Consider the following 13,968-nt stretch of genomic DNA (forward strand, 5'->3'; position numbering starts at 1 on the left):
GTGTGTGTGTGTGTGTGTGTGTGTGTGTGTGTGTGTGTGTGTGCACAGCAACTTGAACCCAGTATACACAAGCTCGTGTATGTTCGAGCATGTGAATGACTATGAGAGTTGAGCAATGGCTTGCAACTTCGTCCTATGGCAGCGGAATATACGACTATAGATGTACAAGTGCATGAACGTACCTGACAGTAGAAAAGTGTAGCATACGCCCAGGAACCAGGGCATCTCTAACTTAGTGATGTGATTATCCGAAAGCGACCAAAACTACACGCTACACGCACAATCGACCGTGTGAACCGGTTGTTTTGCAGGTTTGTTCGTACATACTGCGTGAATGTATGCACACTGCGCCTAGGTTTACAGGTTCGTATGTATAAGTATGTGATCCGACAAGAGATCGTTTATTAGGACGGCTAACCGTCAATGCTCGCCTGCGACAGCGGCAAATAGTTTTGTGAAGTGGTCTCTTCATACAGTGCAAGCTAGTATGATACTATAAATGTTCTTCAACGTACCTTACGGGAAAGGGCAGCAGACAAATCTCTTCGTCCAGCTTTAGACCAACTCAGACCGAAGGAAGGCAGCTTAGGCGAAAATCGCAAGAGCGCGTAAGCCAGCCCTGCACCCAACCCAATTTTGACCATGGCGATGAGAGATGTCTAGCCGATCTTTGCTGTGGCGAGTACTTTGGCGGGAGGATACTATTTTAAATGTAAATCATGAAATTTTATTTTTAATATCGATATTACACATGACAATGAATAGACATCAGAAATATTTATCGCACTTCTATAGGCTTTTGCGTTTTAACACATATTTTTCTACACTCACAGTCACAGCCACAGTGTATTTATTTACGATTGGAACAAGTCTCAACAAGCCCTCTCTAGAAAAATAACACCCAAAATAAATAAAATTGAGATATTGTATTGTATTTCACGTGTTAGATAATACATAAATAGGTGGATTGTATTTTGTTTTTCATGTTTTAGATATAAGTTCCAACAATCAGTGGTAGGGAAGATGAATCATATTTATTTTTGTAACATGATTTGTAGCTCACAGCCGAGTATGTCTGCAAACACTTTATTAGATAATTCTTTGAGCTTTCCAGCAACAATACTTGGTCTACCCTACTGTATTGTGTATATGTATATATTCTTAAGCACTCCATATCCTCACCCCAGATGGCACTCTCGTCATCTCTAACTTACCTACATCTTCCACAAAGTGTTACCCTATGTAGACACCTTCCTGTCTTGCCAAGCTCTCCAATCCTGTCTCACGATAGTGTCGTCCTCGCCTCTGTGATCATCTTGTAGTGTCATATCAGTTCACGAGCCTCCCATGGGATGATAATATCACCAAACATATCAACATGACAGGTTCACCGACCATCTCTCGGTGTGGTTTTCCAATATAGTTCGGTACCGATCCCTTGTGGCTAATACCGATTATCTATACTTCCTGATGTTGGACTATCTCCACAAATGTATATACACCCTTCGTGCACTGTAAAGGTCTGACCGTTTGCAACAGATATGTTTGATTTGTTGCAGAGATAGCAACCTTTAAAGAAGGCTAGAGTTTACGGATGACAATGTACTACATTTTAATTCGTTCTCACGGCCTGCTTATATATGCTAATAATACTAAATTTAGAAGGAATATAATTAATTATCATAAACCCGCAAGATAAGTGACAACCTCTTCCATAGTCCATCGGAGTACAGGATAAGGCTCACACATGTGCTCTAGAAGAAACTTCAAATCTTCGTCAACCACAGTCCATGACTTTGGCGTTCCAAAGGTGAGTCCGTTCACATAATTCCGATATCCAGAGTCTTGCATACTTGCACAGGCAAATGGTATTTGCGATGTCAGCATGGAATAGAAAGTGATACCAAGCGACCACACATCAGACTTCAGCAGATCAAAATCCAGTCCTTGATGATTGTATACATTGTTGCCCTTCTCGATTGCGTGTACCAATTCAGGCGCCAGATACACGACAGTACCGGACTTCAAAGTGTCCACTGGGTCAGATATAAACTGACTCTCTCCGAAATCCAGTATTTTTGCCCGACCATCCTCTGTCGATATACAAACATTATCTGATTTGATATCTCTGTGAGCAACCCCCTTACTATGTATATGTCTCAAGCCTGATGAAAGCTCTCGCGCGAGATGTATGAATTCCCGCCGATCGAATCCGTGTGGCTTCTCGGACAGTAGGTCCACCAGATCACCACCTTCGCAAAGTTCCAAAACTAGTTTCACCTGACCTCTCTTTAAATTGATCACTTTGTCGTATGTTGTTGCCACATTTGGATGTCTGCCAACTGCCTTCCCTATCACATATTCCCGTTCTTTGAGATCATGGAATCTGCTCATGTTCATCTTCTTCACTGCCACTGGTCGACCAAGATGTGTATCGTAGGCTTTCGTCACAACCCCTGTAGAGCCTGTTTGTAGTGCTGTTTCGCGGATGAAGCGTTTTGCATTTAATTCCACCTTTACGGCAGAGCTCGCGTCTGACTCCCAAAAGTGTAGGTTATGAGGGCGGTGGGACGATATCCCCTTGCCACAGGCTAAACTCATTCTAATTGTATTCGTTCAATATGCACTCTATCAAATAAGAAGTGCGTTGCAATTCTTTTTTTAAATATGACCAGACAATTGAAGCAATCTCCTGTATTTATATAGATTGCATCGATGTTGTTGTGACTTGTGAATGAATCTCACTTGAGAGCGAGACCAAACGATATATTATTTTTTATAATAAAATAATAGAATCGAAGTTGAACTCTGCAGTTTGACGTAATTCCATTGACCATTGCAAACTACTGTCATTCGCGCCCTTGAAGTGCAAGCCTCTGCGGTCGGAGAGTGTCAGAATGAGTCAGAAATGAAATACATTCCGTTTGACGTAATTCCATATAGCCCGTTGCACTGATTGGCGATTGCAGACCTTGTCATTCGCGCCCCTATGAACTTTAGAGGTGGCCACGGATATCGGAGGCAAGCCAAGCCTCCTAAATACGCGAAATTATATCTATATAAAATAGTCGATATTTACTCCATAAAAAGTAAGTGTTAACGATTTAATTGGGCCATACAAGGAATTTCACTGCCAATTCATGTTACAACTGTTCGTTTTAAAGGGGATGTTTTACTTGTTTTTATATAAATAAACAAAGACAAACAAATATTGAAGAAAACTATTTAGTATTTGGAAATCGGAAACGTATTGGAAATTTCAAACAATTTCGACATATTTAAAAAAAAACATTGGTCAGTTCTTTTCGGGGCCGTCTATAATAGAAACATGCAATGTGTAAAGAATCAAAAACCTATGTGACCTATAAATCAATTCCAGTCTCAAAATTGAGTGCAATATTTATAGATCCTCAATTTCGTACAGGCCCAATTGATTTTTGATTGTTTTCTCTTCTCAAGAGTAGAGAGAGTACAAAAACGAAATTTAAAAAATAATGATAGCAGATAAACTGCCGAAAAACTTGGTTGTGATTTTGATTTTATTTGTTCTATTTTTCAAATTTTAGGCGAATAGCATTCTGAATTCAACAAAATGGCTATTTGTATTTCTTTTGTTTTTTTAAAACAATAAAAAGAAAAACACATAAAAATCATCTGATATTTTCCATAGCGTCCCAGTCTCTCAAGTCCCTGTACTCTAGTAGTCCCTGGACCCTGATGACCTGATCAGTGACCCCTGTGAATGTGATCCCTCTCCAGTCTATCTACCACAGTGACCACACGACTGATTCCTAATGGTATTATAATTACAGGGCTAAATATTTATATAGTAAATACAGGACTGACAAGTGCCAGAGCCTCACCCCAGTCGACCACAAACATCAGACTTCAGTATGTATTCTTGTAATGCTAATAAAAAGTTCTGTTCAGTTCCTAGTTCCTATTTACTCTTCTCCCTTGCTTGTGTGAGAGAGTAGGGCAGTAATGTGTAAATAAATAGGCGCCAGCGTTATCCTGTCAGGCATTTAATAGGTATCAGCCGTTATACCCGTGACCCGTGGCCGTGGTCCGTGACTCGTGAGGCGTCTCTTCGACGCGAGTCTGATGACAAACTCTGACCCCCCGGGGCTCCGAGTCTCCGACCCCCATCACCGTGGACATGACGTCGTGTGAACTTTAATTGAATTCTCATTGATGTTTGATGAGTCATCCTGAATATTTCTGTAAGTGTAAAGTGATTTTTTTTTAATAAAAAAGTGGTGTCGCTGTTCTTTTAGGTCTTGGGTGTCATTTGTTTTGGAAAAAGATGAAAATTGGTATTTAACTGTGCGCAGTGTGTCTGGGAAAGTGAAGTCTAAGTGAACTGTGAAGTCAAAGTGTGATATGAGTATTTCCTGTGAACTGTGAACTGTGTCTGTGAGCCTTTGTATTTTTTGGTCTATTTTTTTTTAAACACATATTCGACAACAGTCATATTTTGGCTTTAGTCCTTTGGTTTTTTGTTTTTTTTTTTACTATTAAAATGTAAAAGAATTAAAAAAAACAAAACTGTTAGAAAAAATATGACGACCTGCAGTTTGTCGGTGACTGTAGTGTAGGGCGTGGACTTTAAACTGTGGACTGTGAGTGTGATTGGTGGCCTGTCACCTCACTCCTGAGTCCTCAGTCACCTCAGTCACCTCACGGCTCACTCACCTGCTGTAGCCTGTAGGCTGTGGATTGTGGAAGTGGTGTGTGGAGAACTGGAGACTAACTCTCTCTCTCTACTCTCTACTACTCTCTAAGTATTTAGTAGTAGTGCAGTGGTGGCACTGGTGTCTGCCCTGGTGGGCTATGGCTCGAGGGAATATTTACATCTCGTGCTGTTACGAGAAGTCTTGACTCTTCACTATTCGTCCTCCATATTGGCTTACTTGTTGCATATTTGCTCAAGAAGAGTCGTGAACTCGTGATATTTGTAATTTGAGCTGTGAAGATGTGATTTCTGATTTGGGACACCATTGCGACTTCTTCATTTGGTAGATAGCATTTTTTTCTAGCCAACCAGAAAACGACTCTAATTTTTCCTAAACGACCCTCCCTTTGCTTACAGTTGGCAAAACATATTCATAGCTTATTAAAAAAACACATATTGTAAAAATCTATAATACTTCATCGTGATAATACTAGGATTATATTATCTATTGGATGTCAACTTATCAACTCGAAGTGCTGTCTTCGATAGATTTTTAAAAGTACTCATCAGTGAACGAGTCACGATTTGACAAGAGAGTTAAAATTTAAATACGACTTACGAGTTAAATACAACTGCATTTTGAATTTGTAATAAATATTGTTTTTCATTTTCTATTTTTTTATAAATATAATGTACATACAGTATCAGTATGTAATATATGTACTCTTGGTTTTTATTTTATTTTTTTGGTTCCATACATACAATATAAAATCAAATATGCGTTATTTAGTGGAAATAAGGATGTCATAAATGTCAGTGGAATTTAGAATTCTGAACTTGTGCCTCCATTTTTGTTTTTGAAATACAAACCATCCCTGATTTGTTTTTCTAAAAACCATCCCTGATTCCCTGAATCGTCTTCTTTTAAACCTATATTTATCAAGCGCCTTATTTTGAAAATACATTGTTTTTTTTTGTGATTTGATAGAAATAAATCAGAATTGGAACCATAGCCTCCTAAATATTTAGAACATTATAACTTTTCTCTTTTTGTAAAAAAAATATTAGTGAACATATATATTTCTAAAATCAAATTTTTATAGCCTTCTAAACTAGTCAGAACTCAGAAGGCAATGAAAAATTGAAAATACATTTTGACAAATAGCATAGCCTACTAAAAATGGACCTAAAGAAATCTAATATTTACAACCAGATTGTGAAATAAGTTGTTTTATTATTTTAATTTATTTTTAAAAATTAAGAAACCAAAATTTTGTATTAGTTTTATTTTGTTTGTTTAAAAAAAAAGGCAAATCCTATTGTTCAACCGTATAAATATATATAAAAACACGTTCCAGACTTCCAGAAACCAGAGTCCAGTCTCCAGAGTCCAGAACTCCAGACCCGTCTTCCAAACTTCCAGCAATCATTGGCTACTTAAAAACCACGGGTCCACGGGTCCACGACTCTACGCCGCCACGCCCTCTGGAAATTGTCAGTCGAACAGCTATTTTTCTTTTTCTAAATATCAAAACAAAAAAGAAATACGTTACATATCACAAGATGATTTTGATGGACTTTGACTTTGGCCCTTATTTACACCCATTTAGAAAAGTCTTAGGCCTATGCCCTATGTCGCAAATGAAATTCAGAAAAATTCTAGCCGAAAACGACACGCGAAACATGGCAACCCGTCTAAAACTCGTTTCACATCAATCATTCAAACACAGCAATTCAAACAAACACACATAACCTTACTACTAGCCATATGTAACCTAGGTGTAATAGTACTGTAAACAGTCGTTTAGATAGTTAGTTAGCATTAATTTGCATTAGTTTGCATGTCAGGCAATCCATTAGAAGTAGGGAACCCTTCACCGGATACGGTAAGGCGTATCCAACATAAGAATCAACATTCTTACTCAAGGAAATTACCTGCATTGCATGAATATGCGCATGCACAGAATATCGAACATAGGAATTTCGATACTTCCAATATTGTTTTAGATGCACAAAACGCAAGAACACAACATACTGACACACAACTATCTGTAAACTCGCACAGTAATTTCATGTCGTACACACAGCCAGATTTGATGGATTGCTTCAATGAGATGCAATCGATGCAAAGCAACAATCGACATTTCACGATAGTTACATACCAGCAGACGATAATTATGCTAGAGCTGACTACAACGTTAACAGATGGGATCCTATATATTACACATCATGACAAAACAACAGTCAGCGATATAATGCTGAGAGGAATCAGTCCTACACAGATAGACACACAGCACACATAGATGAATCATCTCAATCTCGAAGTACAGCGAATGGAGCAATCAATTCACATACATAATAAACAAATCACAATGTAATAAGTGTACATATTGCACCCTATAAGCCTATTTAACCCTACAACCCAGGATGTTTTCAAAATAATATTTAAAAAGTTGTATGTTTTCAAACCAAAATTTAAAAATGTGTTTTTATTGAAATAAATATGTGGCAATTCAATTTTCTTAGACCGACTTGTGAAACTTATGAGTCTCTTTTGGACCGGTTTTACTCATTTCTGTCCTATTTATTATGTAATTTATGGCTTCATATCTAAATGGCCAGAGTAAATCCAAAAAATAAAAATAGAATAAAAAGTAATATCCTGATTTTTAAGGGACAACGGGTCTGATCAAAATTATTAATTAGAAATCCTACGATTCGTAGGATTTTAAGCTGGGTACCCCTTCCTGGTACAATTTTTCTGACGCCTTTTGGCTGCTTTTGTATGAAATCCTGACACGAAAATTGCCACTCGCCCCGAATTGCCTTAAAAAGCCTTTGGCAGCATCACAGCAACACTATCCAGTTACCAATATCCACTATCCACCCCAGAGGCCAGAGAGAGGGCCGTGCAAAAACATTGTTTTTTCACGGAGTAGATTTTTCTAAATACTTTTTTTAGTTGGCCTTGGTTTTAAAATACTCTTTTATTTTTTTTAGGGTTTAGGGTTTAATTGTTATGAGGGAATACTTACTAGGGATGTACAAGGTCAGAATTAATGGGAAGGTTAAGTCAATACATGTGGATTAGCTTAAGGTGAGATTAGAGGATCCGAAGCATGAGGCCAGTATTATAATGCGTAGGAGGGAAGCTTGTTTGATCTGGCTCTACAATTATACTGGTGAAAGGAGCAGCTAGTGTTACCGAACTTGATGAAATGGTGGTAATAATGCGATAAAACAAAGATGGAGAGGACTTAAAAATATGCCATGAATTCAGCTTATGGCATATATGTTGATACAATAGTCGATGCGGCGAAGCGAGGTGAGATTAAGGGCGTGGTAGAAGATACTTTGGATTTGGCTATGAAGCATCCCTTCAATAAGAACAGGTGGAACAAGTTGCAGATGCTCTTCCAGGTTGCGAGGGAGAGTTGAGTAAATGGTTGAATAAATGAACTCGACACTAATGTCTTGTTTTTTGGGAAGGTGTAATGTCAACCATGTTCACCCCCGATTTAAAACAATGTTGGTGTTGTAAGTACCGAACTGTTCGGTAATGTTCCTGGGCGTTAATAAGAGTGCGAGAGCTTCTAAGTGTGGGCGATAACTTATAAGTGTGAAAACTAATACGTTTGAAAATTTTTAAGTTGTATTGTGCGGTTTGTTGGCGAACGGCCGCGCAGGCTCGAAAGAAGAGGAGGTTGGTGTATGATTGGTGCTTTGCGAACCGAAGTGCGGGGTAATATGAGATGGAGGTTGGCAGATGACGATATATGTTGAATGGACTTGTAGTCTCGAAATTGAGAAGATGCACGATTTGATTGGCGACAGGATTCTCAAGGAAATCCTTCGGAGATAGTATAAATATGCGGTTTAGTTCATTCAAGAAGTTCATTCTGCTAAGGTAGACGTTTATTCAACAATCGAGGAAATAAAACTAGTTTTTGAGTCGATTTAAGATTACAAATAAACGATAGTGGAAAGTAGTTTACGAGAAGGATAATGCAGCTGGGACTGGGCAACCTCTCTGGAGATATGTGAGAGAAGAGCCGATGACGACACTTATTGATCGATGGGATTACGCCAGGGGTACCAAGGCTTATGAGCTCGAGGCGAAGAAGGGAAGGTCCCGCCCAGCGATGGCTCTTTTGAAGGAGGTTACACCGGAGACAAAGTCGGAACTAGAGGGGTATATCAGCAAGACTGTTATTGAGACGAAAGATATGTGCATCGCGGTTGCAGCATTGTATCCAGCGTTTAAGGACCCATTTGAAGTGAGTGGAACCCAGGAAGATTTTGCGAAGGCAATAAGGGGGTGGGGATCCAAGCCTGGAACGGTTATTGAGCATCTTCGTGAGATTTATTACTATGGTGTTCGGCATGTTGCGGCAAAAGCTGAAGCAAAGAAAGTGTTCCCAGAACGGGATCCATTTACTGAGGTGCCTTCTGAGGACGAACAGAGCGAAAGTGAGACAGAGGAGGAAGTCATTAGGGACAGTGACAGCAGTGATAACAGTGAAAGTAGCGACAGTGAAGATGAGAATGCTAACAAGAAGAAAGGAGTGCCTGCAGTGAAGGTTGCTACAGTAGGGAAGAAGGCTGATGTATCAGACAGGCCAAGGGCAGCAGCTAAGTTGAAGATAGAGACTAGGTAGAAACGGCGTGAGTATGATTCTTTGTGCAAGGTGATTCGTAGGAATGCTAAGAAAGCGAATCAGTGTGGGGCACGCTGGATGGTTCTTATGCTGAGGGATGATAACTATGTAAATATGCTTCTTAAATTGGCAAATGATGTGAGCTCTAAGGATGTAGGGATGGAGGGTTTTAAAATATTGACTGAGCGGTGTATAATTATGTTGAAAGCCATATTTGAGAGTGGCAAATCGGAGAAGGACATGGTTCTGAGAATGTTTGAGGCAGGAGGGTTGGGGCAGGTGCTGGAGCAATTGTCTGAGATGAGAGAAGACGACATAGTGCGTCAAGAAGAGAGTGAACAAGCGGGCCGGAGACATTAGGCGAGGGTAGCCGCGAGAGCAAGACAGTTGCAAGCAGCTGCAGCTAGACCGATGTCCAGGGTCTCAGGGATGACAGGTCTGAGAAGGGCGTGCTTGTTTTTCAAGCAGGATGGTCACTTTATGAAAGAGTGTCCTGTGTTGAAAGACGTGGTGTGTCATACATGTAGCAAGAGAGGTCATACTGCGAGATTCTGTCCTACAAAACACGATCCGGGGGTAATGTATCGGCAGCAGCGTCTGGGGAGGTGCGTATTAGTGCAGATAAGACACCTGAATTATGACTTGCGGCGGCGATTAGTTATAAAAGACCAGGCCACCCGTTGATCTATAGTTATGTGGAGAGTGAACAGTGTTATGTCGATATGTTTGTTGATCAAGGCGCCGATATGTCCATTATTTCTAAGGGTTTGGCAGAGCGTCTGGGGCTGGTTGCTCAGTATGATTTGTGTGGAGAGTGGGTTACGGGATTTGGTGCTCCGCTTTATGTGGAATACAAGGTGCGAGATATTGAGGTTGTTTCGCCTACTTTAGTAGGAATAAATCTACGATTTGGTCTATCAAGGCGATATTAACGCCTTAGAATAAATAAACGCGTGGGTAAATTCTAAGTATTGTGAAAATTTCAAAGGAAATAAACGAAGTTAGGTATACCTCGTGAAAACAGCATTACTCTAAAGAATTGTGAGGCTGAGATATTGCCTCTATATAATCCTCTCAGTACTGTTTCCGCCGAAGGGATTTTATTTAGTGTTTCGTTGTCGCTCTATTAGAGACTATTGTATGTTTCGTTGGGGCGAATCTGAGAGACTCATAAAATCCTATCTTTAGAAGAAGAAAAATTACTCTTGGTGTCCTTAGTTATTGTCTTAACCAATAGCTTGCCACTTGTCAGGGATTACCGACTTAGCCTTCATCAGACTGGCACATCTGGTTAGCTGATCGGAGGATCAACTAGGTAACGTTGATAGTCCCTAGAAACCTATATTCGGTTGAGCCATCTCGCTACCGAAGTATTCAGATATACATAAAGTTAAAAAGTAAATATAGTTATATTAATAGAACTAGACGAAATCTTATGTTTGGTATTTTACTGGGGCCTTTTAATGGCCTTGTCCAAATATCTGATATGTAAAATGGAAAAGGTATTAATTAATAAAACTATTAAAACCCATTTAGGAAACTTAAGTTCCTTGTACTATTAAGAGTTTTAGTATACATACTGCTTAAGAGTACGTTTATAACCTAGAGTCCAATGCGGAAGCCCGACTACTACAAAAGGAGGATTAAGTTGGATATGTGGGTTATGGATTGGATTCCACACAATGCGGGTATGTTGTTAGGTAGACGTGAATTGAATGGGTATGGATACTCTGGGGCAATACTCACTAGGCAAGGCATGACTAAGTATACACTGTTTCGGGATGAGGTGGTATGAGAGATGCAATCAATCTTTAAGACCTGGCTGAACAAAGAGGCGTCTGAGCCGGTGTTAGATTATATTCAGCATGTGGCGGCGCTGTTATTATATCAGCGAGCAGAACAGGTAACACCACTTGATAATATGCAAGATGATGGGGGTTATGATTCAGGTTATGAAAGTGATGGATCCTGGGGTGAGGACGATTATCTAATGTTCGATACGAGTGGCTTGGAACTGTTGGCTGAAGAACTGGGGAAGTCTATGGAAGAATTGGCAGAGTTGGTGGCGGCTATTAAGAGGGTGGCGTATAATGTCAAGAAACCGAAGTTTGTAAAGGATCGGATGCTTAAGCTTCAGATCAAAGAAGGAGGGGCGCCTTTAAGACAAGTATATGCGGAGAAAGATGTGCGACTTATAGAAGTGATGAAGAAGAAGATGCAACTATTGCTTGAAGCTGGGTTGATAGAGAGGGTGCAAGATACGGATTGGCTTACAGTGCCGAAACTTGTGCCTAAAGTGCCCGGTAGTAATCCCAGTTATGAGGAACCCAAGGATTAGAGGATGTGCATAAATTATATGCGTACGAACTATCAGCTAAATTCAGGTACATATCCAATACCAACAGAAGATGAATTTCTGGCAACAGTTAAGGGGCACAAGCGGAGAACCAATGTGGATGCTGGAAATGCTTTTGGGCAGTTAATGATAGAGCCTGGTAGTCGAGGATTTACTGCATTTTTGACGCCCTGGGGTGAGAGATTCCAATTTATTGGGATGCCGTTTGGTATGAAGGAAGCATCATTTGTTTTAGGGTTAGGATGGATGAGACATTGGAGTACATTGATGATACCGCGTTAGATTCGGATGATGTGTCGAGAGGTTACAGATAAGGGTTTGATGATAAGTGAAATAAAGCTTCAGGCGTTATTAGATATGACCAGGCCCAAAACCAAGGCCGAAGTCAGGTCGTGGTATCAGTGTTTTGGATGGTGGGCGAGATACGTTCCGAATTTCTCAAATGTGTTGGCTCGGATTAGTGATTTGACTAAGAAGAAGGTACGGTTCCAGTGGGGTCTTGAGCAGAAGAAGGCGTTTCAGTCGGCTCGGAAGATTTTGCAGGCGAAGACAGTCTTGGTAGAACCTAGACAAGAGGGGCAACTTAGGTTGGATACAGATGCATTGGATTTGGGTATAGGGATAATATTATTTATTTCAAAGGAGTTAAGGTGCTTGTTTATGTGTGAAAAGAGATGGAGAATGGCTTCCTGTGGGCTTTGTGAGTTCCAAGATAGATTTCCATGTTAATTTGTCTCCGACAGATAGAGAATTGATAGCGCTAGCATATGGGGTTTTGAAGTTCGCGGGTTTGATTAGGAGATTGTACGAGGTGCTTATAGTAGAGATGGATCATCAGCCTTTAATTGGTGTGGTTCAGCAGGTAGAGTTCACGTCGGATCCAGTGATTAAAAGATGGTACAGGAATGTTATGTATGTACGATCGTTTGATATGGATAAACCGTACCTGGAAGGGCCAAAGAACAAATTTGCGGATGGACTTGGTCGTGTGCCGTGGTGGTTTGATCTTATTATGGTGCCTGTGTCGGTAGAGGGTGTTAAGTTCGCTGCATGTGCAAAAATGGGTCTGCCAGAGATTGATGAAGGTGTGGATTTGTCATTTGATAAAGTCTGCAAGAGTGTAGAAGACAGGAGGGTCCGGCTGGCGGTGGTTAAAGAGAAGCTGCGAGTGTTAGAGGAGAGTCTTGATGACAAAGTCAGTGCCGACTTCAAGGTTCGTGTGGGTTTATTACATCAGCAGGTTACTGCAGTGATGGAGAGAGGTATTGCTAAGATGTGGGATACGGATGTAATGGCTAGCGAACAGATTGAGTGTATTGGTCTAAGTGTATGGTCAGAATGCAAGAGTATGTTATTACGCTGGTGCATCAGACTTTAGGGCATGCTGGGATGGATAGGATATGGGAGTTCCTGATGGTTAAGTAAGGAGAGGAAGTGTTGCGTTCGCAGGTTGTGAAGGTTGTGAAGAGTTGTGTTGCGTGTCAACAAGTTGAGGGGCTTCGTGGGACTACAGGGTAATTAATGCAGCCTGAGAGACCGAAAGGGGTTGCAGTGTGTATAGGCATGGATCATTTAACCTTGCCAAGGACAGGTCACGGTTTCGAAGGTATAGTAGTGGCCATAGATCAATTTTCGAGTATGGTGTGGTGTCGGCCATACACGTTGGAAGAGAAGAATACCAAAGGGGTATTAGAGTTTGTTCAACAACAAGTGTTGCCTTGGGGTACACCTAGGAAGGTAGTGATGGATGAGGGCTTCAGCAGATATGAGAAGTTTCTGTGCAGAGAGAGGTGCAGAATGCCATTGTGTATCAGTAAATAGGCATCAGGGCAATGGTAGGGCAGAGAGGGTCTTGTATACGATTGTGTATCGGCTTGCTAAGTGCTTGCCGGTTGGGGAGGAAACCTTATGGCTAGTATATATATATATATATATATATATATATATATATTCAGTTATGTTGGCGTACAATGCGACAGTGAAATCGGCCACGGGTATCAGCCCATACTATCACGTTAGGGGTCGGCATTATACTGGGCAGGTTGATAGAGTAGTTCAAGCGAAGTTGTTAGAGGTGATAGGTTCTGAGCTTCTGAGTGAAGCTGCTGTTTAAAGATCGGTGGCCATTAGAGATTAAGTAGCAAAGAAGGCGCAGGAAAAGGCGGCAGACAAGAATAGAAAAGAGGCACCAGATATGTTTTAGGCCGGGGCAGTTGTTTTGGTATACTGGTAGGTCGAAATATAGTAAGTTGGCAAAAACCTATTTAGCGAGAGGCACG

General features: G+C 40.5%; 2 protein-coding genes across 2 annotated transcripts in view; both read right to left on the reverse strand.

The window, feature by feature from the left end:
* The window catches only part of SARC_03217 (hypothetical protein), a gene marked incomplete at both ends in the record, with an annotated part of 7,399 nt that extends 6,755 nt beyond the window's left edge, over positions 1–644 (reverse strand). The window contains one exon of the mRNA XM_014303001.1: positions 516–644. Coding sequence (XP_014158476.1) covers positions 516–644 — 129 coding nt within the window. The remainder of the gene's footprint in view (positions 1–515) is intronic.
* A 373-nt stretch (positions 645–1,017) lies between these two features.
* Positions 1,018–2,660, reverse strand: SARC_03218 (serine/threonine protein kinase). Its single transcript, XM_014303002.1, has one exon. It carries the CDS (start codon positions 2,599–2,601, stop codon positions 1,681–1,683), a length of 921 nt encoding a protein of 306 aa, XP_014158477.1. The 5' UTR covers positions 2,602–2,660; the 3' UTR covers positions 1,018–1,680.
* Between the last annotated feature and the right edge of the window lie 11,308 nt (positions 2,661–13,968).

Source organism: Sphaeroforma arctica, assembly GCF_001186125.1.
Source record: "Sphaeroforma arctica JP610 unplaced genomic scaffold supercont1.159, whole genome shotgun sequence".
NCBI classification, from domain to species: domain Eukaryota; class Ichthyosporea; order Ichthyophonida; genus Sphaeroforma; species Sphaeroforma arctica.

What these genes read in the sequence shown, in the direction of transcription:
- SARC_03218 (XM_014303002.1), bottom strand. Translation starts at nt 2,601, where the DNA reads ATGAGTTTAGCCTGTGGCAAGGGGATATCGTCCCACCGCCCTCATAAC.